The sequence below is a fragment of the Neophocaena asiaeorientalis genome, unplaced genomic scaffold, assembly GCF_003031525.2.
Source record: "Neophocaena asiaeorientalis asiaeorientalis breed wild unplaced genomic scaffold, Neophocaena_asiaeorientalis_V1.1 scaffold573, whole genome shotgun sequence".
Classification (NCBI taxonomy): Eukaryota; Metazoa; Chordata; class Mammalia; order Artiodactyla; family Phocoenidae; genus Neophocaena; species Neophocaena asiaeorientalis.
The window spans coordinates 758465-783115 of NW_020172453.1; the positions used below are offsets into that span (position 1 = coordinate 758465).

The window sequence follows — 24651 nt, forward strand, 5'->3', positions numbered from 1 at the left end:
CAACACAGTTTAGTCGCCAGCTGCAGCTGCACCTTCAGAGCCCAGCCAATGATCCTGCCTTTCACGTTACAAACTTAAGCCACCAAGCGTGTGATATCCCTCCCTACATCTAGTGGCCCATCTGCACAAGTGCCCAGCTCTACCTTATTTCCTTCAGTCTCAAATGAAGTTGTGTTGCTTCTTCTGGGCATTGTTCTATTAGTAATTCTCTTGGCTTCCTATTTTTAAATGTTTTCTCTTTACTCACTCCTCAGCGGCCATAAGTATGCTCAAGACAACAAATGAATGAATAAATGAATGAGTGAATGAATCAATTAAAAGAAACACTCAACCTCGGGAATATTCTTTTTTTTTGGCCATGCCATGTGGCATGCAGGATCTTAGTTCCCTGACCAGGGATGGAACCCATGCCCCTTGAGTTGGAAGCGCAGAGTCTTAACCACAGGACGCCCAGGGAAGTCCCCCTGCCATTCATTTTTAACCCACCAACAATCTGGCTTTCCTCTACATTACGCTACTGAAACTACTTGGCAAATATCACTAATTCTAACTTTCAGTCCTTATTTACTTGACCTCTAACTGCATTTGACACAGCTGATCAATTTCTTCTAAAAACTCTCATCTCCCTAAGCTTTTCTGACAGTATTCTCCCTGATTCTTCTTCTGTATTTCTATCATTTCTTCTCATTCTCTTTTGTGGGTTTCTCTTCCTCTGCTCACCCCTCATGTTGATTTGCACGAGAGCCTTATCATTGTCTTTTCTTGCTTCTCTCTCTACTGTTTTTGAATGACAGAACCTATTTCCATGAATCCATCTACCATAATATATGCCAATAGTTCCCAAAACATTCTCTTGTAACTCCAACTTTGTTAACAGATACTTCCATTTGGATGTCACAGAAATTCAACATATTCCCAGACTCAACCCATTTTCTTTTCCATAAACTCTTTTCCCAAATTATTTAGAAAGTGATATAATCATATACCCAGTCACGTAAATCAGAAACCTGACAGGAACTTTAAACTTAATTTCCTCTCTCCAGATCTAATAAATGCCCAGATTTTGTCAGTTCCATATCCTGATGTCTCTGATAGTCATCACTTCCTCTCAGTTAATATTGCCACTGCTGCATTGGTTCATATCTAACCAGATATACCACAGTACCCACTTGACTCCAATCACCCTCCCATCCAACCCATCCTCAACTGTTTCCAGGTAATCTTTCTGAATCTTATGGTTAATTAAATCACTCACATCTTAAAATCTTTCTGTGGGTCCTTCATTACCTACAGAACAAATAACTTCTTGGCAAGTCATAGAAGACCCTATGTCTTGATACTCTTTCTCATTCCAAACTTCCTCAAGTCACCTTCCAGGTCCCTTAGGCTCTCATGCTCCCAGGCCTACTGAACCAGAATCTACATTTTAAACAAGATTCTCAGGCAATCTGATGCACACTAAAGCTTGAGAAGTCCTGAGTAGGATAGGACGAAGTTGCTATTCTCATCTCTCTTATCATGTGCCTATTATATGCCAGGCACTAGGCATTTTCTCATTTAATTCTTACAACAGGTATTATCATCCACAACATAGAGATAAGAAATAAAAGATGCTCAGGATACAATCACACAGCTACTAAGTCTTAGCCTTGGGATTTTTAACCTAGTTTGGTCTGGGTGTATAGTCTAGCTCTTTGCTCATCCTGAGCCACTCCTAATTATAATGGAATTTAAGTTGTTTTCATGCATGTCTACATCTATTAGAAGCATTTTAGAAGAATAAAGGTTAATTGAATATTTGAATGTCATCAAAGGTATGGAAGATGTGTTGCCTTTGTGAGGCTGTTGGTAGGAAAGGTGTAGGAGGCTCTGCACAAGAATTACTTCACCTACCATTTTCTATGGGCCATTTTTCTGATACTTGTTCTTGGCAGTCAAACGAAGCAAAGGGTTAATATCTGTATTTTTTTCATACAAGTGATATGACACTTTCTAGCTTGGAACTGTCACAGTGAATGAGCAGTCTGTGTCATGTGAACAGGTATCCTGATTAATCTTCAGCTAACACTTTGCTCTGGTTTAAAACAATGTTGTAAATACCCACCAGCTGTGGGCTTCAGAGGGGGGTTGTGATTAGGCCTCCCGTTCCAGTCCCTTCTTTCAAGGAATAATGGCTAAAGGAGAGACCACAAGAGGAACAAGAGGAAATGACAAAAGACCGAGGAGGGCTTTGGAACAGGCTTCCTTTGAAGAGGGGCATGAACAAAAGTCAAGGTCAAGTTTCTCTGTCTGATTGTGCCTTCCACCTCAGGATCAGGAAGCTATCGTCTGGAATACATCGTTTGTGGCTATGCATTATTTCTCCCAAAGTTTAGTGAAATTCTTTCTAAAGAGTTTCTACTTTGTCTGAATGGACACTAAAGGAAAAGGGCTTTATCCACAGCCATGACAAGATAAGTTGGTCATCCATAGTGAATCTGGACACCAGACAGGAGAGAGGTAGTGAATCCTCAGCAGGAGACCCAGAGAATGCAGATGAATAACAACTTGGCTGATGCTGGAGCCAAGCTGAGCAACTCTCCGACTTCAGGGTTTAATACTACAGGTCATCTATTGGTCTTGCCTTTGTCAAGGTAACTGATGTTTAACTGGTAAAATTACTATAAAGAAATAGAATGTCCAACAAACACATGAAAGAATGCTCAACATCACTAATCATTAGAGAAATGCAACTCAAAACTACAATGAGGTATCACCTCACACCAGTCAGAATGGCCATCATCAAAAAATCTACAAACAATAAATGCTGGAGAGGGTGTGGAGAAAAGGGAACCCTCTTGCACTGTTGGTGGGAATGTAAATTGGTATAGCCACTATGGAGAACAGTATGGAGGTTCCTTAATAAACTAAAAATAGAACTACTATACTACCCAGCAATTCCACTACTGGGCATATACCCTGAGAAAACCATAATTCAAAAAGACACATGCACCCCAATGTTCATTGCAGCTCTATTTACAATCGCCAGGACATGGAAGCAACCTAAGTGTCCATCGACAGATGAATGGATAAAGAAGATGTGGTACATATATACAATGGAATATTACTCGGCCATAAAAAGAAACGAAATTGAGTTATTTGTAGTGAGGTGGATGGACTTAGAGTCTGTCATACAGAGTGAAGTAAGTCAGAAAGAGAAAAACAAATACCGTATGCTAACACATATATATGGAATCTAAAAAAAAAAAAGGTTCTGAAGAACCTAGGGGCTGGACAGGAATAAAGATTCAGACGTAGAGAATGGACTTGAGGACATGGGTGGGGGAAGGGTAGGCTGGGACGAAGTGAGAGAGTGGCATGGACTTATATATACTACCAAATGTAAAATAATTAGCTAGTGGGAAGCAGCTGCATAGCACAGGGAGATCAGCTCAGTGCTTTGTGACCACCTAGAGGGGTGGGATTCGGAGGGTGGGAGGGAGACGCAAGAGGGTGGAGATATGGGGGTATATGTATAGAAGATTCACTTTGTTATAAAGCAGAAACTAACACACCACTGTAAAGCAGTTACACTCCAATAAAGATGTTAAAAAAAAAAAAAAGAAAGAAATAGACTGTCAAATGGCTGAGGCTGGGAGTATGGGAGGAAGTGGAAGGAGAGAGAACTGTTGGGGAGATCCTAGGAACAACAGCATGAAATCCAGTTCCTTTTTGTGATTTCTATCAGTTCATAACATCTGAGAGTAAAGAAAGCAATTTAACCTCTGAATTGACTTTGCACATCAAACTTCTTAACGAATTCCATTGCTCCAAATTGTTTTCTCAGACACATGTAATAGACCCTGTTATGGACTAAACATCTGTGTCTCCCACAAATTCATAAGTTGAAGCCCTAACCCCTAATATGATGGTATTAGAAAGTGGGGACTTAGGGAGATAGTCAGGTTTAGATGAGATTATGAGGTAGAGCCCCATGATGGGATTGGTGTCCTTATAAGAACAGAGATACCACAGCTTCCTCTCTCCGCCTTGTGAGGACGCAGCAAGAAGGCAGCCATTTGCAAACCAGGAAGAGGGCTCTCTCCAAAGTACTGAGTGTGCCAGCAATTTGATCTTGGAGTTTCCAGCCACCAGACATGTGAGAAATAAATTTCTGTTGTTTAGGCTACCCAGCCTATGGTATTTTGTTACAGCAGCCCAAGCTGACTAAGACAAACCTCTTCAGCAATTTTGAAAATTTTCACATCAACAAGACGACAATTTGCTATGTAGTTTATAGACATTAGTGTGGATACTTTTTTCTTCACTGTGTTTTAAAATCTGAATAGGACAGTTTTCAGAGTGGTAACTAGATCCCCAAGCAAGTCTTTCATAAATGAGGTTTTCATTTTCTCCTTCCTCAAGCTTTCTCTTTGATTATAAAGTTCAGCATCAAACTTCACAGAAGGCAGTTGACCAACGAAGACATCCGACAATGTGGAACACTTTGACCATCCAACCTTTGACCCTTTCTAGCAGAAATCCTCAATCAGCTTCAGCAAATGCAGTGTCTTTACTTGTCCTTGAACATATACTGCATATTTTTTCCCCGTGTTTTGGTTCAAGTTCTCCTTCCTATCCTGAGTATTGTTTCTGCCCCTCCCTTCTATCCATCCAATTTATTCTCATAGTTCAGAGGAAATGCCACGTCCTCCATCACGCCTTGCCCACTGGTTCTAGCCCATATGAATGTACTTTTCTGTGCTCTTATTCCATTAGTGGCCCTATGTCTTAGCACTTAATCTCCTATAAGCCATGTAATAAAATAGATGTGGTGCTCCAGGCTAAATTTATCAAGTCAGACTTGGCTGGACTGACTTCTGGCCAGAGGAATGAAATGCCTTGTGATAAGAATTCATCTTATAGAGTACAGTATTATGTTATTTGCCTCACAGCTGACTGATTCTAGAGGGCAGGGACTCTGGTTCATTCTCCTCTGTAGCCTCCTTGGTATCTAGCACAGGGCTATTCATCTAGAAGCAGTTGTTGAATTCATTTGAAATCTAAGAAAACTACATATCTGTGCTGTGCAACTGAATGAACATACAGAAGATAGGTGAAGGTACTACGATTCATGGAGAGATCAAGACTTCCTTCTAGATAGGAGGTTTCTTATATGAACCACTATGGTACCCACACAGCATGGATGTGGTGGTGGCAGCCATGGCTCAGATGGAGATGGCTGAGGAGGTGCAGAAAGATGAAGCCTGGGCAGAGTAAACATGTGATTGCTAGTTGCTTGCCAGCTGGGGCTTTACCTTCATGATAACTAGGACTTAGGGAAATCCTGAACAGGAATGGTAAGTACTTTTGTCTCAGAGTGTCAATTCTAATCCATTTATGTTGACTGCCTGGAGCACTGTGTTGAAAAGGATTTGAAAGTAGTCTCTGAGATCAGGAATTGTGTAACAGAACACAATTAACCAGCAATGAGGCACTGGTGTATCTGGTAACCCTGTCTTTGATGGTATAGAGTAAAAAAAAAAAAACAACAAAGCAGTCAAAATAGGCCTCTGTTCATAAAGGCTTACAATATGATTGCAGAAATAATGAATTCATAATATAATTTGTTAACAAAATACTAGACTGCTATATTGTAGAACAGAAATGATTTTAAGGTAATATTTAAAACTTTAAAATTTATGGCACAATAATTAAACAGATTCAAGGGGAAAAGTAGATAAATGTGAACTGAAAAGGTCAGAATAAAAACAAGCGTGGGGGACTTCCCTGGTGGTGCAGTGGTTAATAATCCGCCTGCCAATGCAGGGGACATGGGTTCGATCCCTGGTCCAAGAAGATCCCACATGCCGCAGAGGAACTAAGCCCGTGCGTCACAACTACTGAGCCTGCACTCCAGAGCCTGCAAGCCACAACTACTGAACCTGTGCCACAACTACTGAAGCCTGTGCACCCTAGAGCCGGCACACTGCAACTACTGAGCCCACGAGCCACAACTACTGAAGCCCGCGTGCCTAGAATTTGTGCTCCGCAACAAGAGAAGCCACCGCAATGAGGAGCTCATGCACCACAAGGAAGAGTAGCCCCCACTCACCGCAACTAGAGAAAGCCCGTGTGCAGCAACGAAGACCCAACGCAGCCAAAAACACATAAATAAATTAATTAAAGAATAAAAATATGCATAGGAGGAGGGCCTAATCTGAGCCACCTCAGAAAAATGAGATTTACACCGGGATTGGGGAAGGGATAGAAACTGTGCTCTCAAAGGAGTGAGAGTGGCATTTGACAAAAAGAGTAAGAAAAACAGTAATGCCTCGGCTGTGGAATTATGTGTGGGAGCGATAGGGAAGGATGCCATTAGGAAGGGGGTACAATTTGATAAGAGACAGGGTAAGGGGAGTTTGTTTCTTTTAATAATTGGAAATTGATCCTATTGTTCTGGCGCCTCAGCTTTACCCAAGTGGGAGAGAAAGGCAGGAACACAGAGTTCCTTGTCCTTTCTTTGCCTGAGGTGGTGTGCTGCCTGTAGTGGCTCCATTCATGAAGAACAAGGGCACAAATACTTGGGCACAAATACTTGGAGAGAATGTGCGGCTGCTCTTATGCATCTGGGTGAGCCCAGGAAGAATGTCTCTCTGGGAGGAGCTTGGGCAGAAAATCTCTATGAGGAGTGAGTAGGAGATGCAGCAAGCAAGAGGATGCTCCTTTTGTAGTCTGGAAGGAGCATGAAGCCACTCAGAGGGCCTTTATCCTAAAAACTCAGAGCTTGTCCTTTTCATAGATTGGACACGATGAAGATGCTAATAGGGACACATGATATATGTTTTCATATGGGAACTCTGAGATGGAGAGGATGTAAATGCCCCATGGATTATAGGGGCTTTGGTTTGAACACGATAAAACGTGTACTGCATCTTCTATCTCCACATTTTATTAACAGGCAGGCAGTTTCCTTACATAGTTAAAAGCATGGGCTCTGAAGCCAGAATGCCTGGGTTTGAATCCTGTCTTTACCGCTGTAAGAAACCTACCTAGTGTTCCTGTTCTATCTGTAAAATATAGTACTTACATTACAGGGTTGCTGTAAAGCTTAAAATGGAAAATGCTCAGAATAGAGCTTCACACATAGTAAGCACTAGAGTGTTAGCTATTATTTGTGGTTAGAGAAGGTGAAGGAAGAAAGGAAAAGGCATGATTATATGCTTGCATGTTGCATCTCTGAGAATGACTGTTCTTGTATTGGAAACCATGTCATTAAACATTCTAAAAATATTCTCAAATCTGAAAATTCCTAATTGGACACATTGTGCTTTTTAATTTATTTCCAAAATATGTGAAGAGTTCAGAGATGGAAAAAAGAAAGCTCTTTTAATATCATTCACTCTTAAAGTCAAAGCTTCATAATGGACAGAAAATAAATAGATGAAATGCTACATGTCTCAAAATCTGGAGACATGGATGTCTGTCCCAATTTTTCACTTTCTAATAAATGCTAATGGCAATAGAACTGCTCTTAGCAAAAACTACAGAGAGGGGCTAACTCTTATTTGAAATCAATGTTAATGACTGATTGTGTTTCAGGAAAGTAGAAACATTATAGTTCATTGCCCAGTTCAATTACCTAATACCAGGTAAGTCCTGCCGGGAAGACAGTCATTTGTCAGTAATAAGGGGTCTTAAAAGTATGTTATGAATGTTATGTTATGAATCTATCAGAAAAAAAGAAGCAATTTCTTTATGCCCTACATGAGAAAAAAATTCTAGCTGGGCAAAATTTCCCTTGCCAAAAACAATTAAAGACAAATTGGAAGGCTACCATTTAAGGATAAACCATTAAGAGGCTTTCAAGATGCTAAACATATTTTCAAATCGATTCTCTGCCTCCAGATGGACTTTTTTGTTATGCAATATTTTAATATAATCTTTTAACTACCCTTATAGCAGGTGATACTTTAAAATAAAGTTAATTAGTATTTTCTATTCTAGCAATTCAATCATGTACAACTTGTTTTTGTCAATGTGATTCCCTAGATTTGTTGAGGAGAAATAGGAAAAGGACCCCCAGATAATTTAAGGAGCCAGCTCAAGGCATGATGCCAATTTGCCATTCACGCAAAATGGGGTACCTGTGGGTCTTGTGCTTGGCTTGGCTAACTCCAGGACACTGACCAACAGAGCCAGCTGTCTAAACATTTATAACCATCCTCAGGCTTTGACAAGTTTTGACCAGGCTAATGGAATCTTGCTGACACAGCTTGTGTGTCATGTACAATATGTAGGAATCCTGGGCCCCTTCTTCTTTTCTGTAGATACTCTTTCAAAGGTAGCCACAGCCACACAACAGAGCTGAGACAGCTAAGAGTCTTGCTTTGTTCCCAGCATTATTTTCTTTTAGTAACGGTCCAGAGTCAGTGCCTAGCTCCTTCAGCAGCTGGGAAGCTGGTTGTGTTTCTTTTGTTTGCTTTTTCTTTTCTTCTGGTCTGGTCCCCATTCTCTACCCTGAACACTTTCTCTGAGGGAATTAAGATTCTTTGGGTTGTTTTTTTTTTTTTTACAAAATTAACCTCTTGGGAGATTCTCTATAATATGCAAAAAAGTACATTGTTCGTTTTGGTTTAATTTTCACCTTTAGAATTTTAAATTGCTGAACTATAAGTCATTTGGGGAGAAATTTAAATAACACTTAAAAAAATATCTTTGAATGTACAAGGTAATTTTTTAAGAAGGCAGAGGGGAGAGAATATCAAGGAACAAGAGGGAATCACAAAGACATTAAAATAAAAGGTCATTAAATATATCACAATTGAATGGCAGCAGCAATAGCAGGCCTGGGCTCCCAAATGTGCTGTATCTGTGTACCATGGTTCAAATGATGTCATCCAATCACAAAAGCTACATAGACTAAAAACCTCATGTAATCCACTTAACCAATTAGGAAGTATATATTGATATCTTTCCCATGTGCCACTGGGCACTGACACTCCACTATATTTCAGAGACTTTGTAGGACTGTTGACTTTAGATAACCAAGGATCCAAGATAACAAAAAACAAACAAAAAAATCAAATACTGTTACTTTGCTGACCAGTTCTGTTTAGTTAGAATGGTCAAATCTGTGCAAATGTGGCTTTAGGCATGTAACATACCTTCCCCGGTAGAGTCATTATAAGAAAGCTCTCCATGACCCTGCCACAGCTATCCAACTAGGGTTTATGTACAAGGCACGGACAGAGTTTGGCCCTAAAGAGCTTGATGCACACAGAGTTGTGTGACCCAGAGTTGAGGGTAGACCCTGAGGATGAATATAAGGACTGGCAATCTGAGTCACTGCCAGTGTGGCATATGGGATAATTTGGGCTGCTCTACCAAGGCCAACCTGAGGCAGTGTTCTGGGGAAGTTGCCTGAGGTGGCTGTGTTTATTTTCACAGCCCATCCTTCTTCCATGCTGCCTCCTGTTTCATGGGGCTGTCAGCTTAACCCTGCATGCAATTAGGCTGTGATTAAGGTGTCAATGGATGATGGTTTAGAAAGTCCCAGTACCATTTATTTCATCATATTTCACTTGACAATGGGAAAAATCTCCCCCCTTTTTGTGAGGGAGAAAATAAACAAATCAGCCACCAGAAAAGTCTGTTGTGCACCTGCTAGGTGCCTGGCCTTGTGGGAGACACCTTGGGGGTTACATAGAAGTGCAAGGTATGGCTTTGCCCTCCTGGGACTTCCAACTTAGGTGTGGACAAAAACATGCCAGCAAAACTATAACTCATAGTACAGAGGCACATGAGAAAAATGTAAACTACACTATACAGCCCGTAAGTGTGAAAGGGGTGGTGACTAGATGATGGGTTCCCACAGCTGCATTAATGGGATGAGATCAAAATAGGGATCAACTGATTATCATCCCAGTAGAAAAAAAAAAAAAAGCAACACCATAATTCAAACAGTATTCTAAGGACAGCAGAGAGAGAATGTAGAAAACTACAGGGAGTGTAATAATTGCCTATTTTGTCATTATTAAACTTTCAGTAGGATTCTTTTTTTTTTCCTTTTTCTTTTAAAATAGGATTTTTAAAACTGCCTTGACAGACTAAACTTATATGAGCATTTGAACATGGAAGAAAAGAAATAAGAGCCTTTGAGGTTAAAACACCAATATGAAATGTATTAAATAAAGAAGATTCTTTTATGAAAGGCTTCTAAAGTTGTCTTACATTTCTTAAATCAATCTGTAGCACATAATCAGTAAAACCGTATCATTTAAACAGAAAAATCATAACTTAGAAACTCACCCTTGTGCAGCTGTATCCTATTATGGGCTGTAACTTAACACATGAGTTTCAGAAGTTGTTAAAGTTGAGTTCACGCTAACAAATCTTAACTGTTAAAAAAAAAAGCCTATGGTGAGATGAGACAGCAGACCATGAAGAGGCACCAGATTTGATCACAGGATGGGTGTCACTCATATTTTATTTTGATTTGTTAAATCTTATTTATATATTAAGAAATAAATGTATTAAGACAGATATGGCCATTAAGTGATCAAGAAGCCACTTCTTTTTTTCCATTTTGAAAAATTTTCCTCTGACACTAAGACTTTCAGTATTTAAACTCTGCCAAATGTATCTTTACTGAAAAAAGAAGAACAGTGCTTATGCCACAGATAGCTGAAATGAAATCTGCATTTTTCTTTTAGTATAAATTCAAATAAAAATAGTTGTGTCCTGTAATAGATAAAGTAAAACTAGCTTTTGAGTAGGCTTTTTCAGTAGAACGGACATCCACAGTTTAGATGCTAAAATTATCAGAGTTCAAATTATTGTAATTAAGATGCCACCATTAATCCAAAATGAGCTAGCAAGCAGTGGAGTTTTTTGTTTTTTGGGTTTTTTTATAACAATACTTCACTTTAAAAAATAAATTTATGTATTTATTTATTTATTTATGGCTGCGTTGGGTCTTTCATTGCTGCACACGGGCTTTCTCTAGTTGCGGAGAGCGGAGGCTACTCTTCCTTGTGGTGCGTGGGCTTCATCATTGCTGTGGCTTCTCTTGTTGTGGAGCATGGACTCTAGGCGCGTGGGCTTCAGTAGTTGTGGCACATGGGCTCAGTAGTTGTGGCACATGGGCTTAGTTGCTCCGTGGCATGTGGGATCTTCCCAGACCAGGGATCGAATCCATGTCCCCACCATTGGCAGGTGGATTCTTAATCACTGCGCCATCAGGGAAGTCGCTGTTTTTTGTTTTTTAACCATGCTCTTTCCAGCACACTTTCTGTGGCAGAATGCAATGCAATACGTGTAGGAATTTTATTGCACAAGTGCCTTCATCCCTCACATCCTACTCCATTCCTTTATGTGAAATGCAAAAACCGTAAATGTATCATCAAATTTATAGATTTTAGATAACTACTCTAAAAAGCATGGGGTGGGGAAAATACTTGACTCCTGAGAATTTTTCCTCTCTTGCATTCCATACAGCCAGATTCATGATTACTGAGATGTTTTTAATAGCTCTATAGTATGGTCCAATTTTTCCAAAGGGTAAAAATGTACTTTTTGAAGTATTCACCTAACTGGTATAAATACAACCTTTCATGCAGAAAATGTCTCCTCAAATGGAAGAGTTAATGCACTTCAAATATGCGAGAAATTTTTCTTCTAATTGTGCAATGTTTAGTTAAATGTTCCACCGTATTTTTTCATTATAAAATTTTGGGAAACAGTGAAATCTAACACTTCACTTTATAAATCAGTGCTAGAAACCAACATGTTCTCATGGCTTTAATGACAGCTAAGGTAGTTTTTAACTATCTGAAAAGTTTGCCTTGATTTTGGCCTTTGTTTAGTGAAAGTGGTTTCTCCCTATAGGCATGTATTGCATCTTGCCTGAATGGGCAAAAGGATTCCTGCTGTGAAAAATCTGCAATTCTCTCCAGCTTAGTATCAGGAAGTATACCTGCAGCAGATGTCAATATAATCTTTTCCCCAATACAACATGAGGCCATACACTTCCAGAACTAATCTATGATCACTGCTAACTCTAATGGACCCCTGTTGCTTACACTTGAGCGTGACTCCACCTGCCTTCTCAGCCTTGTCTCCACCTCCCCTGATGCATTGTTCCTGTATTGCCTGATCTGCCTTTGGACAAACTGTTCTCTCTCCTCAAAAATGCCCTTCCCTTATTACTCTTCTGTTACACTCCTGTTGATATGCCTATTTAATGGGCTCTCTCCATACACCCAGAAGAGTCCATTTCAGTTCCACCTCTGTTTTCCTAACAGATACTGCCATGACAGCACAAATGACATGGTAATGTAACACCTCTGAGAGGCAATGTCTTGCAGTGGCTAAAGGTGAGAGGTTGGAAGATAGAATTTGAATCCTGGCTCTGTCATTTCATTAGGTGTGGCCTTGGGCAAGTCACCTCAACCTCCACAAGCCTCAGTTCTCTCACCTATAAATCAATAGTACCTATGTTATTGGCTTGCTGTGAAGAGTAAACCTTCTTAGCATACTGCCTTAATCACATGATGAGGACTGACATCTTAGCATTACTATTAATGCATGAAGAAGGATCCCAAGATGGCAGATAAGCATATTATGCTCTTGTAATTTGAAGGGTTAACGCTCAGAGTAGGATCTGAAAGTGCAGACATCTTGAAATCATGGGGCGGTGATTTCCTTTGGGAAAGCATGTGAGAAATTGTTAAACAGTGGCAAACAGATAGTAAGCTCACACACAAACTCTCAAAAGAGCTGACAAGGGCTGCTTTCAGGATAGCTCATCTTTGATTGTGACACATGAAAAGAAATTGGATGTTGCACAAGGCCAAGAATGAAGGGCAACATGGATATATGCCTTAATTTCTCTGCAAAGAGATTCTGTCTGGTGGTAGAGACTCCCAGAGATACCTGTTACAAAATGGAGACATTTAGGTAGTGAAGAACAGTCCAGTGTCAGCTTAGATGAGCAAATTACAAAATGAGAGCCCACCTCATTTAAAATTTCTTTCCGTTATTTTTCATTTGAAATGCAAAATAGAGAAAAAGGGAAAAAATGTCATGAAATTTGTTTCCTTTCAGGAAAGAAAATAAAAAAAAATTACAACTTTTGCCAGATGAACACCTGTCTAAAACAAATGAGAGGTTTAATACATTACAAAATGCCACTTGGAGGGCCTCCTTGGCTGAGAAAAACATTCATATTTTATTTCCTTAAATGAATGTAACTATCCCCATGTGCATCGGTCTCAGACCAGAAAACTCTCTGGGTACTTTTCCTGACCAACTTGAAGAGAAAATTCAATTTACTATTGCTTGCTTTTAAACAAATCAAAAGCCAAGGGAGGGCAACAAATTAATCAAATGATCGTTTACATTCCTTGTATTATATGTTTCTGAAGAATAAAGAGAAAAAAACTGCCTTTGCATCATTGAAGAGAAATTTAGAAAAACACTTTTAGAATGTTATTATTTTTTTATGCTCCTTTGTTCAACTGTGCACGGTTTTAAGCATTGTTGAATTGGCTTTTCATCTTGTAGGAAAGCAAGGCAGCAATTTTTCTTAAGGAATTGGCAGTGATGTGTTCAAGTGCTTAGCTCTTCTGGCAAAAAGAGACTGGCCTGGGGTGGGGGAAAAGCAGCCAAGAGTGACTGGGAGGAGGGAAGGCTGCTTAGAACCTGCTATTCAAGGTTGATAGCAGCTTTTTACAGGCTGTGTAAAGCAGGATGGTGGTGGATTATGGGTGTGCCAAAGAAAATGAGTCCATGTGCTAAACCCTGGCACATGCATGGTAGGTTGCTGAGGCATGGCGCAGGCCCTAGGCAGACTTGTGATGTCTGCCCCAGAAAGTGAAACTGTTCCCATTTATTCCATGAGGATGGTGAGTGGTTGGATGTTTGGATATCATAAAAACCCCTGGCACAGAAATCTGCCATTTTGGCTTACTTTCATTTAGTCATTTTTCAGATTAGAAACACCTGAAGGGAGAGGCTCAGAAGTTAAAATTCACACCTATTAAGCCATGCAAGCAGTTGCAGAGTGGCAGCCCATTCTAGGGTAAGCAGGCAATGCTATCTGATGAAATTTAAGTTCTATGTTAAGGAATGAAGTATATAAAACAGGACACTTCTTTGCTTTTCCATATAAAAGAGTTCCCACAAAGGCCTGGATGATGGAACCTAACGTATGTTTTATTTTAATCCTTTTCTGTTTTATTCTCTCTGGTAAACTGTAAACAATTGCTGGGATTTATTTCAGCTCAAAAAGTGGGCCATATAATTTCAAATTAAATTTCTTAAATTCACAATGAGCTCAGTGAAAAATTTCACCTCTATTTCCTTTTACTGTTTCTACTATCCAAACCCTCACCACATGATCCCTGGTCCTCTACAGTTCATCCAAAGTCTTAGGCAGGTCAAGATCCTTTTTACCCTTCACTAGTGAATGCAGTGCTATTGTAGGAGAGAGGCATTCTTTCCTCCCCTTTTCACTTAAAAAAACATGCCAAACCTGAATAGACTCCAGGCTAGACTGGGGGAGGGAGTGATTTTTATTAGTTCTAACATAGCTATTGACACATGCTTGAAGACAATATTTAAAAGAAAGCAAGAAACTAAGAAAGCAAGAGAAAGAGTAAGAGGAGTAAGAAAGCAAAATAAAGAAAGGAAGAGAAAAAAGGAAGAAAGAAAAAAGAAAGAAAGAGCAGGCTTTCACTTTATGCCTTAGTGGGCAAATGGGTTACAATTTAATTTCTAAGAAGAACATTTTATAGAATAAAATTGCCTAACATTTCTTTCTCTTCATCACACATATGAGAAATATAAAATAAAAGGACATCTGGAAACGAACATTATTCAGCAATCAGAAAGCAAAAATACAAACCATTGATGTTTTGATGGAGACAAACATACGAGATTCACAAAGAAGAAAGCTGTAACTTATTGAAGTAAAAAAAAAAAAAATCCATATGCATTTTACCTTTTGGGCAGTTCCATAGCAAAGTTCTGTTTCAGAAGCCCTTTGTAATATGAAACCCACTGTAGATAAGATACAAGGTGAAGATAGTCTGTTTTGCAGCAGCAGGAAATCAAATTGGTTCCAGAAACAAAGTTACATGACAAATGGTCTAATAGTATTGCTAGAATTGGAAATCTTGATTGAATTATTTTTCATAACCATTAAAAAAAGATTTTGAAATAACTTTGCCATAGCTGTTTAGATTTTTTTGGGGGGGAGGGGGAGGGCGTTGTTGCAGAAGTGGGAAGACATCTCATTTTACTGGCCTTTTAAACTAAAGTGTTATAATTTGTTATCAAAATTTAAGAGCTCAGTGGTGACTTATTAATTTGTTTGCAACAAAAAATTTCAAACACAATACTTTTTAAACATAACTCATATATGGTATGGAGGATTAAACAGGTTAAAAAAGAGATATACTTTATTATCATGTTCAAGTTATTTTTAGTTTTAATCCTAGTACCAATCAGTCTTATTTATTTAAAAATCATCTGGAAAAGTTCATTAAGTCTTAGGCGAATTTTAGATTTTAAGACAGACTTCTAAACGGTTAACAAGATGTATCACTGACAAAATATCCCAGCGACTGATACCCGTAGGTGAAATGAAATTATTCTGTCTGAAGTCAGGAACAAGTTAAATACCACTTAGACCACAGCACACGACTACAGAGATTTAGGAGAAAACATACTTAAATAGGATGTGACTAGACATTTAGGACTGTTTTCTAAAAAAGTCAAAAAACGTTTTTCCCTTCAGTACTTACAGTCTTTGAAGACTAGAGCCGGGTCTCTGTGAGGCAAGACTTGGGCAATGATGTGTCTCAAGGATTCCAAGGTTCTGTCCATCTTGGGTCTGCCTGTGCGAGCCTGCTGCACAGTGTCCTCATGCCTGAATTCTTGCAGTCCTGGTCTGAATTTGTGCAGCTCATTGATGCACAGGATTACCAAAGAATCTCTTTTAACATCTGCCAATCAGACATTTCCCAGAATCTAAAGACCCCTCAGGGGGCCCTCCTCCCAGGCTCACTTATCTTTGTTGTATGCTGAGCTAATTAACTCAAAAGGCTGGCTGACAGGCGGGTTCCCATTGCTTCCTTCTGTTAAACACACCCACCTACAGGCTAGCTGGGGAAGCTCACTAATCATGGTGTGCAGCATTGCCTGAATGGTGTGCAGCTTTCTGACTTCCATATTTCTTTTGGTCACTCATCTTCTTCTAATGTGCTGTCTTCAGGTATATAGAAGCAAGAAGGTTATTTCTCAAGAAAGTTTCCTTAGTAGCAAAGGAGTTTCCAGCTCAGGACTTCCAGCTCAGAATCAGTATAATCTAAATTCTTCTCGGTAAATAAGTGCTGTAAAGATTGTGGATGTAGCCAGGCACCAGATCATGTATTGTACCTGAATTCAGGAACATCTCTTTGGGAGCCAAGTGTTTAATTTTTTCACCCACCCAAATTATAGTCACTTTTGATGGGCAGTGGCAAATAAAATCTCATAGTCTGTGTTTTGACTTGCTTGGGAACATTTGTTTCCTTCTTTATCCTTCGAGGCAAATCGTTCCCAAGATTGACTTTAATGAATTCTGATATCATTCATTTCCTTTCAGGATAACTTTTTATATTAAAAATTTCAGGAGAAGTAAAAATATATTTTTCAAAGAATATAGGTGGTTATGAAAATATCTGAAGAAAACAAAGCTGCTTTTTCTACCGATGTCCTACACCACTCACAACAATGTTAAATAGTCCTTCCACAGGAGACATGTCATAGAATTCTACTGCAGTAATAAGGATTTAAACCAGATATAAAAGAACTGATTTTAGTGGCTGTAACCTATGTTAGTTGTTGATGGCTCGTTGAGGACTTCCTCACTTTTATTTAAAATATTTTTCCAGGGTAGGCACAGGAGATCGCTTTCCAATGTTCTTTCTAATACTCAGATTCCATAATTATGTTGTACTATATGATTAACTGAAACCGGTTCTTTAAAGACTATATAAAATGTTTTCCATGTGATCAGCTTCTTCGGCTAGTTGGTAGAAGCGGTGGGCTTAATTAATAAAAGGAAACAGAAGGAATGAGGCTGTAATAGTAATTCCTATTATAATGACCATCACCTAGTAAAATGCCCACAGAGAGTATGCATATGCCACATACAACAGACATATAGGGTTGCCCCAGAATGCAAAGATATTATAAAAAAAGAAATTGAAAGAAGCCGCACTTCTTTCATAGGGTCCCGAAGTGTACTTTACATGGGCTGTAACAAATAGGAAATCATCAATGTCCTTGCCATCCAGTTCATAATTTAAAAGAGAAAATAGATGGTTTGTAGACAAAAAATTATTACATATTGATTGGAGATGAACCATAAATGAATGCAAATATTTTCAGTGTTGATACTGGGATAGAAACCAAGATATTTTAGGTTCCCATTAGAGGAACAGAAAAAATAATATGGACTTCTCAGGGGAGTAAGACTAATAATATAAAAGTAGAAAAATTAGAAATAATTCTGGGATTTCAATCAATAATGGACTTTTTATGGGCTTAAATTTAATTCCAGTAGTACATATTTTGCTTGTGTAGTGTGGTGGAAGGAACACTGAATTTGGGATTAGTAAGATCTAGGACTTGATTTTAGTTATCAGCATAACTTTGAAGAAGTCACTTATCTTCTCTGGACTCAGAGTCCTCATCTAGAAAATTAGGGGTTTGAGCCAGATGCTCTCTTTCAGATCAAACATCTATGATACTATGGGTATATTACAAATGAACACAAATATTATCATACATTTTCTAGCCTTCTGGAAAGTCATATATTTATTTCCTAAAAGCTAGACTGTCTTCAAACAAATCACTGCTATTCTCATAGTCAACTTCATACCCATTCATCAATAGTAAGGGACACATATTCATAGAGTGAATTAAAAGATACTCACCACTAAAGCTAACTAAAACGAAGGGTAAACATTTATTAATAAAACTTATCTTCAACCTCTGTAAGATTTTTTTTAAAGGCAAACTGTGAACATCTGCATAGAGAACCCCAAAACAGCTTTGCAAATATAATTTCATAAAGATAACATTATCTTTATTGGGTTATATTTTAAGAAAGAATAATAAAAAAAGAATTCTAGAAAGGTGGATATACAACATTCCAATTGGATAGTATATTTTCTTCTTTCTCATTAGGCCCAGTTCTTCAGCAGATGTTTTCCAAAGCCTTTGCATATTCATTTCTTCCTTGTCTGCCCTTAAAGACTTCTTACCTTAAAGTGCTATTGTGAGACTATCTAGAAAAACTCAGTGGTTTCTCACCATTCTGTCTGATATAGAAAACACCTGATGAAGATGGAAGAGCCTGAGAAACCCCTGTGCAGTGTACCTGTTTTAGTACATATTCTACAGTTCACACATTAGATTTCACTGTCAACTGCAACCGTCTCTAGTCATATGGCAAAAGCAAAATCAAAGTATTGAAACAGGGTAGATGACTACAGTGAAAACCAAAACGATATTTTTAGAAATCCTGTTAAGGGTACCACTCAGAAATATGAGAAACGGAATCGAACTGACATATTCAGTGTTCAAAATTGATCACCCAATGATAAAAGTGGAAGGCTGAGTGCAACAGCACACACAAAGCTCCCAGAGAGTACCGATAATAATACAGAAGAGTAATATTCTTGTTGTTAATTAGTTCATTACAGGTAAAAACTGATAAGGAGGCAGGGGCCACCAACTGAAATAACATCCAGAATGTTAGAAAACATAATGCAGCGAAGATGATTCTTCGGTTGAAAACAGGAAGTACCTCCACTATCCTCCTTGCTGTGTCACTCCATACAATGCTTGGCCCTGGAGGAGGAATCTGGGGTAGGTGAAATAGGACAGTTGGCCTGTTGATAAGGCTACAGTGACCTTGAGAGTACAGGTCCTGAAAGGTTTTAGCACAAGGTATGCAAACTCCAAAGAGTAGGCGTTAAGTAACTGAGTCTGAGCTTATTTAGAACTATTCAAAACAGAAACAATGGGGAGCAATTGACAGCGGCTCCTTCCAAATTCCAGTGGAGATGGGTGGGGGAACTGGTAGGTCCTAAATATACCAGATTGGCCGGAAGAGGGTCAGAGCCCTGTGCAATGTTGCTGGGGGCTTGGGGGAGGGGGAAGAAGGGCAAGGCTAGGAAGAAACTGACTTTGCAGGGGTAATGACTAATGACTGTTCAGTGTCAGCTTTGTTTAGCCTCAACTAGGAAGAGGCCAGTAGGAGGAATGAAAGGCTGGTTAGCTTCAACTTTGTTTACTCTCAACTGGGAAGGAACAAGTAAAAGGAATGAAATGGCTTCTTAGTGTTAATTTGTTTACTCTCAACTGGGAAGAGACCAATGAAATGTTTGAATCAAGGAAGGTATTATAATGAGAGGGTCAGTTGGAAAGGCAACTTCAGATTATCAGACAAAAGTTTAAAAACACAGGCAACGTAAAAGAACTTTATCTCAGATATTCGTTCATTGATATTTTGCTATATTCAGGAAATCATTATTAAGTACTAATCTGAACTACATGATAATTAGAAAATTGATAAATCTCCCATCTACAGATTAAAGGAATGTACATTCTCTCATTTTTATAGAAAATTATGAAAAATGCCTTCCTGAAATAATTTCCCTCCCCACCAGATAAAAACACTAGGGAACTGCCCTTTGTCTTTGCCGGGGCAGTCAGAGAACCAAAAAGCACAATGAAAGTAAACCCTTCATTTATCTGCACCTTCTGTTCCATATAATTTGGGGATCCTGAATGAGCCCACGTCATCTTGACTGTTTTGTGTAACCAATTACCCAGTCCAATCTTGGTATTTTGTCTCCAAAGAGAAGTAAAATTGATTCTTCAAGAAATACTTTAGAGGCCAAAGATATCATTGGAGGAGGCTTTGCTAGTTCACGGGTTAACACTTCCAAGATAAACAGAGGTATTTAAAGGTGCAGGAATTTGGATGTCCAAATTTACTAGATTGGAGAAAATGATGCCAAGCCCTTGGGTCATAAGATATGTGTTCTATGAAAACTGAATTGATTACTTAACTGTGGCTGGCTGACTTCCAGCATAATAATGTATTTTGAAAAGAAGAGTTAAAAAAAATTTTTAGCTTGCTTTTAGAGTGGACTATGCCAGTGGCCTTTACAACAATGTTTTATCTTTAATTAATGTTTATCTGATTATTGGTTCCTCTCCCTCTCCTTGCATTTTCTCACAGGACCACCACCCCTACTCCCCCTGCTTCCCGCTTTCCAGGAAAGGAATTTATTGGTTGTTGGGGAAAAAACATATAAGCTGTGGCTATAAAATGATCAGATTCATCTTAAAAGAGTTATCTGAACTCCAGTTAAACAAAAGTCAAAACCACCCGAGTATACTGGTTTTCCTATCATTCGCCTTGCCGGTAGCGTGAATTCCATCTTTTCTCTCACTCCAAACCTTATTCAGTCTATGTGACTTTGGAAAAGTAATTTTACGTCTAAAGATGTTTTCCCATCCCTAAAATAAGAACTCCAGTTTTATGTTTTTATCTAAAAATAAAAATAAAGATGTGGTCTTCTATAAGGGGCATGCTGGGGGGGGTGAGACACACACCCAGTTTACATGGACTAACTAGAGCTACCTTCTTCCTTCTTTAGATGATGTCATGTTTCTGGGGTATGAGTTGTATGAAATGTTTAAATCTTTGCAACAGCAAGCAAGTTAAAATGAAAATCTAGACTATGAAAAAAATTATACTTGATTAAAACAAACCTAGGGAAAACGTTTTTGGCTATAAACAAATGACAAAACTGAGATTAGTTGATGGCAATGTTAGGTTCAAGCAAGCCAGTAACTTCACTGCTCTATATATTTTAGATGAAGCTTCCTGTAAAGACTGCATCATTAGTATACTCTTAATTCAATTCAGGCCACACTTATGGATATGCTTACATTAAGATAAAAGCCTTGTGCCCATCCATTTCACACTATAAACTATAATTTCCATTTCACTTCCTATGCAGTCACCACCAGAGCAATGCACTTAGCATGCATCCTGCTGACACAGAAGAAACATTATTTCTTTTCAAATTTGTTTAAAGAAGGAGGGATAGGAAACTGTATAGAAAGGGGGCTTATTTTTCCACAAATTGAAAACTGGAGAAAGACCAAGTGAGACAAAAATATATTCTTATGATCCTCTCAAGGTACCTCATTAGCCTTGAGCTCAAGGAAAAAGAACTACTCCACCAGCACCACCCTGCTTCCTAGGGAAAATGTTTTTGGCTATAAACGTTTTTCCACCTCCTCTAAACCAGAAATATTCCACTCAGGGCTTCAGTCTACTGAGATGGGTTTCTTGGGCCCGTGAGAAGATGAAAAGGCCTGTTATGGAAAAACAAGTGAAAAAACCCACCCACTTTCTAAAAATGGAGGAACTTTGTGAAAGATAGGACTCAAAACCTGGACCTGGTTGTGAGGACTTTTTCTCGTATCTCCACGGCACCAGGAAGACAAGTCACAGTCTGTGTATCTTAGTGACTTGTAGAATTTAGACCCCAGGCCGGAAACAAAGGTCTAAACCACTCGAATACAGTGGTTTTCCTACCATTCACCTTGCCGGTAGCATGAATTCCATCTTTTCTCTCACTCCCAACCCTGTTCTGTCGATGTGACTTTGGAAAAGTAATTTTACATCTAAAGACATTTTCCCATCTCTAAAATAAGAACAAGGCAATAAAGACTATAACTCTAGTATGATAGAATAGGATTCTATTCCAGGTTGTCTTAATTGGAATAAATACTTAAGCTGACAAGACAACATGATAACACTTTAGATTCTAGTTTTCCTCCAATTCATTGTCTAACATTGACAAAGTTCCCTTAGTTCTATTCCCTCCTCCCTTTAAAACTAAATAATTGCACTGCTTAAAATCTACAATCACTTTTTTTCCTAATACATCAAGTTAAACTTAAAATTTTTCATATATAGGATGGATAAACAAGTCCTACTGTATAGCACAGGGTACTATATTCAATATCCTGTGATAAATAAGAATGGAAAAGAATATAAAAAATATATATAACTGAGCCACTTTGTTGTACAGCAGAAATTAACACAACACTGTAAATCAACTATACTTCAATATTTTTTCAAAGTCATCTTTAATTTGGACCTTTGCCACACAACACTTTCCCCCATGTACAGTATAATAAGCATATTACATTGATTTCTGACTTGTGAATTTTCTGCATGATTTCCTCTTAGCAAGCTCTTTCAGTCTACCTATTCAACCAAATCCCTCCCCCTTGCCCAAAACAACTCACCAAAGCACTCTGGCCTTTCACTTATCTACTATCCTTGGAATTTCCTCAGCACTAGATCAGTGGTATCAGGCTCTTTAGTATAGTCTTTGTATTGTCATGTAACTGTTGTGTGTTTGTTCCTGTCTCTCCAAAAGACCTTCAGTTAACAAAAATTTAAAAACCTGTGTACTCCTTCCCCAGATACCACTTTACACAACACCAAACCACTTGGAAAACTGATGTGGACATGTTTCTCGGTTCCTAATGCAGGCCAAACCTCTTCTACCAACAGCAGAGTTATAGTAAGCAGGGTTTTTTTTTGATTCATTTATTTCAAGTGGTTATTTTTTTTCTAAATGGAAGCACATAATACTGTGACAAATGTCCTAAATAACACATCTATGAGCATGCTCCTATTTATGGGATTAAACCTACAATAATTTGATTCTAAATGTTACATAAAGTTAATTTTAATGTCATCATTATTTATAATACTAAGGTAAAAGAAAAACCTAAGATCTTTAAAATATATCAATATTAGTCTTTTTGAGTGTTGTGGGCTTTGGGGTTATTCCCACACTCCCAGTTATTATGCAACTGTGCAGCTCATGATTATTCTGAACTTTACCTCATCCCCAGCCATTACAGTTGCAGAGTACTTCATAAAGCACATCAAGGGCAAACTAAGATAATGACCTGATGCTCTCTAGGAAATTGTTCTGAGGAAGGATGAAGAACAATGAAGATGGTGAGCCTTGGCCTACTCAGAGCACTGAATGTGAAACGAAACAAACCTACACCTCAGGGAAGTGCTCTGAACTCAACCCCCTATCCTGTGGAAATGGCTGATAAAACTATGAGGCAGCAGGTTTACCTAAGTTTTTTAATTAGGCAACTATGTGTTTTGTCAGAAAATTTACAGTGCACTTAACTAAAAGAAGGATTATCTTGAACTGCACTAACCTTCCAGTTAGTACCCTTTAAAGATCTTTATGATTCTGGAGAAAGCTCAGAAGCCATCTGTACACCAAAGAACAGACTGATGGTTACCAACACTGCAAACTTGGCACAAATACAAACTGCATACCTTGCAGGAAAAGCTTATTTCAAGGGAACATCAAGTAGACAATGGAAAGCTGCAAGCAAAGTATCTGTACGTCTTGATAAAATCATAGTTGAAATACCTTGAAAAATGGAAAGATTCCTCTGGAATCTCCCTTTTGGTAACCTTAAGTCATTTGAACAATACATACACTAAACATACAGTCAGCCCTCTGTATCCTTAGATTCAGAACCCACTGAGATGGAGGACCCACCGTCTGCGCTTTTACTTAAGGGACTTGAGCATGAGAGGATTTTGATACCCACAGGTGGTCCTGGAACCAATCCCCAGGGATACTGAGGGACCAGCATCAAGCACTGTGCTAAGCTGCTGTAAGGTGTTATTTCATTTAATCTTCAGAATAACCTCGAGACAGGGACCATTAAATGTCTTCATTTACAAATCAAAAAAGCGAGGTTACAGAGGCTACAGAAGGTACCTGGGAAGTGGTAAAACCAGGATTTAAATTTGAAACTCCCAGATTCAACAAGTGTTTTGCATCATAATACAGTTTTACTATATTAGTAGTAGACTTAAAAATTTTTATTGTTCACTATGGATGTTTTAAAATCTGAGTGTTAAATCTTGTCTGATTAAGGCAAAGTCTCTAATTTCTACATGATGGCTACTCAAAAACATCTTTTAAAAATCATTGTGATTGGACCCAGAATAATTTGTTTAGGTTTGTACATTTGACTAATTTGTTCTGTAACTCACAGGAAATCTTAGGCTATTAAGGGTAAGCACTATGTTTATTTGCCTTCTAAGTTCCTCAAATAGAAGTTAAGCTTTTTATGTAATAGGTACCCAAAAGGTGGACTGAGTCAACTGAATAAAGCTGAGTAGGGTGAAGTCATAGTTTCCCAAATTGCTTTTGAAACTTTTAATATAAGAAAATGTATTCCAAAATAAATATTCTGTGGTTCTATTATGCTGTCTTCAACATTATGTTATCAAAATGCTTTAAAGTAGATAGATTATAAAAAATGAATAGGGCTTCCCTGGTGGCACAGTGGTTGAGAGTCCGCCTGCCAATGCAGGGGACACGGGTTCATGCCCGGGTCCAGGAGGACACCACATGCCGCAGAGCGGCTCGGCCCGTGAGCCATGGCTGCTGAGCCTGCGTGTCTGGAGCCTGTGCTCCGCAACAGGAGAGGCCACAACAGTGAGAGGCCCACGTACAGCAGAAAAAAAAA

At 38.6% G+C, this 24651-nt stretch overlaps 1 protein-coding gene across 1 annotated transcript in view; it reads right to left on the reverse strand.

The window, feature by feature from the left end:
* The window catches only part of LIX1 (limb and CNS expressed 1), a 47959-nt gene extending 31975 nt beyond the window's left edge, over positions 1-15984 (reverse strand). Inside the window, exon 1 of the mRNA XM_024737679.1 lies at positions 15789-15984. Coding sequence (XP_024593447.1) covers positions 15789-15870 — 82 coding nt within the window. The 5' untranslated portion in view covers positions 15871-15984. The remainder of the gene's footprint in view (positions 1-15788) is intronic.
* Positions 15985-24651: the final 8667 nt, after the last annotated feature.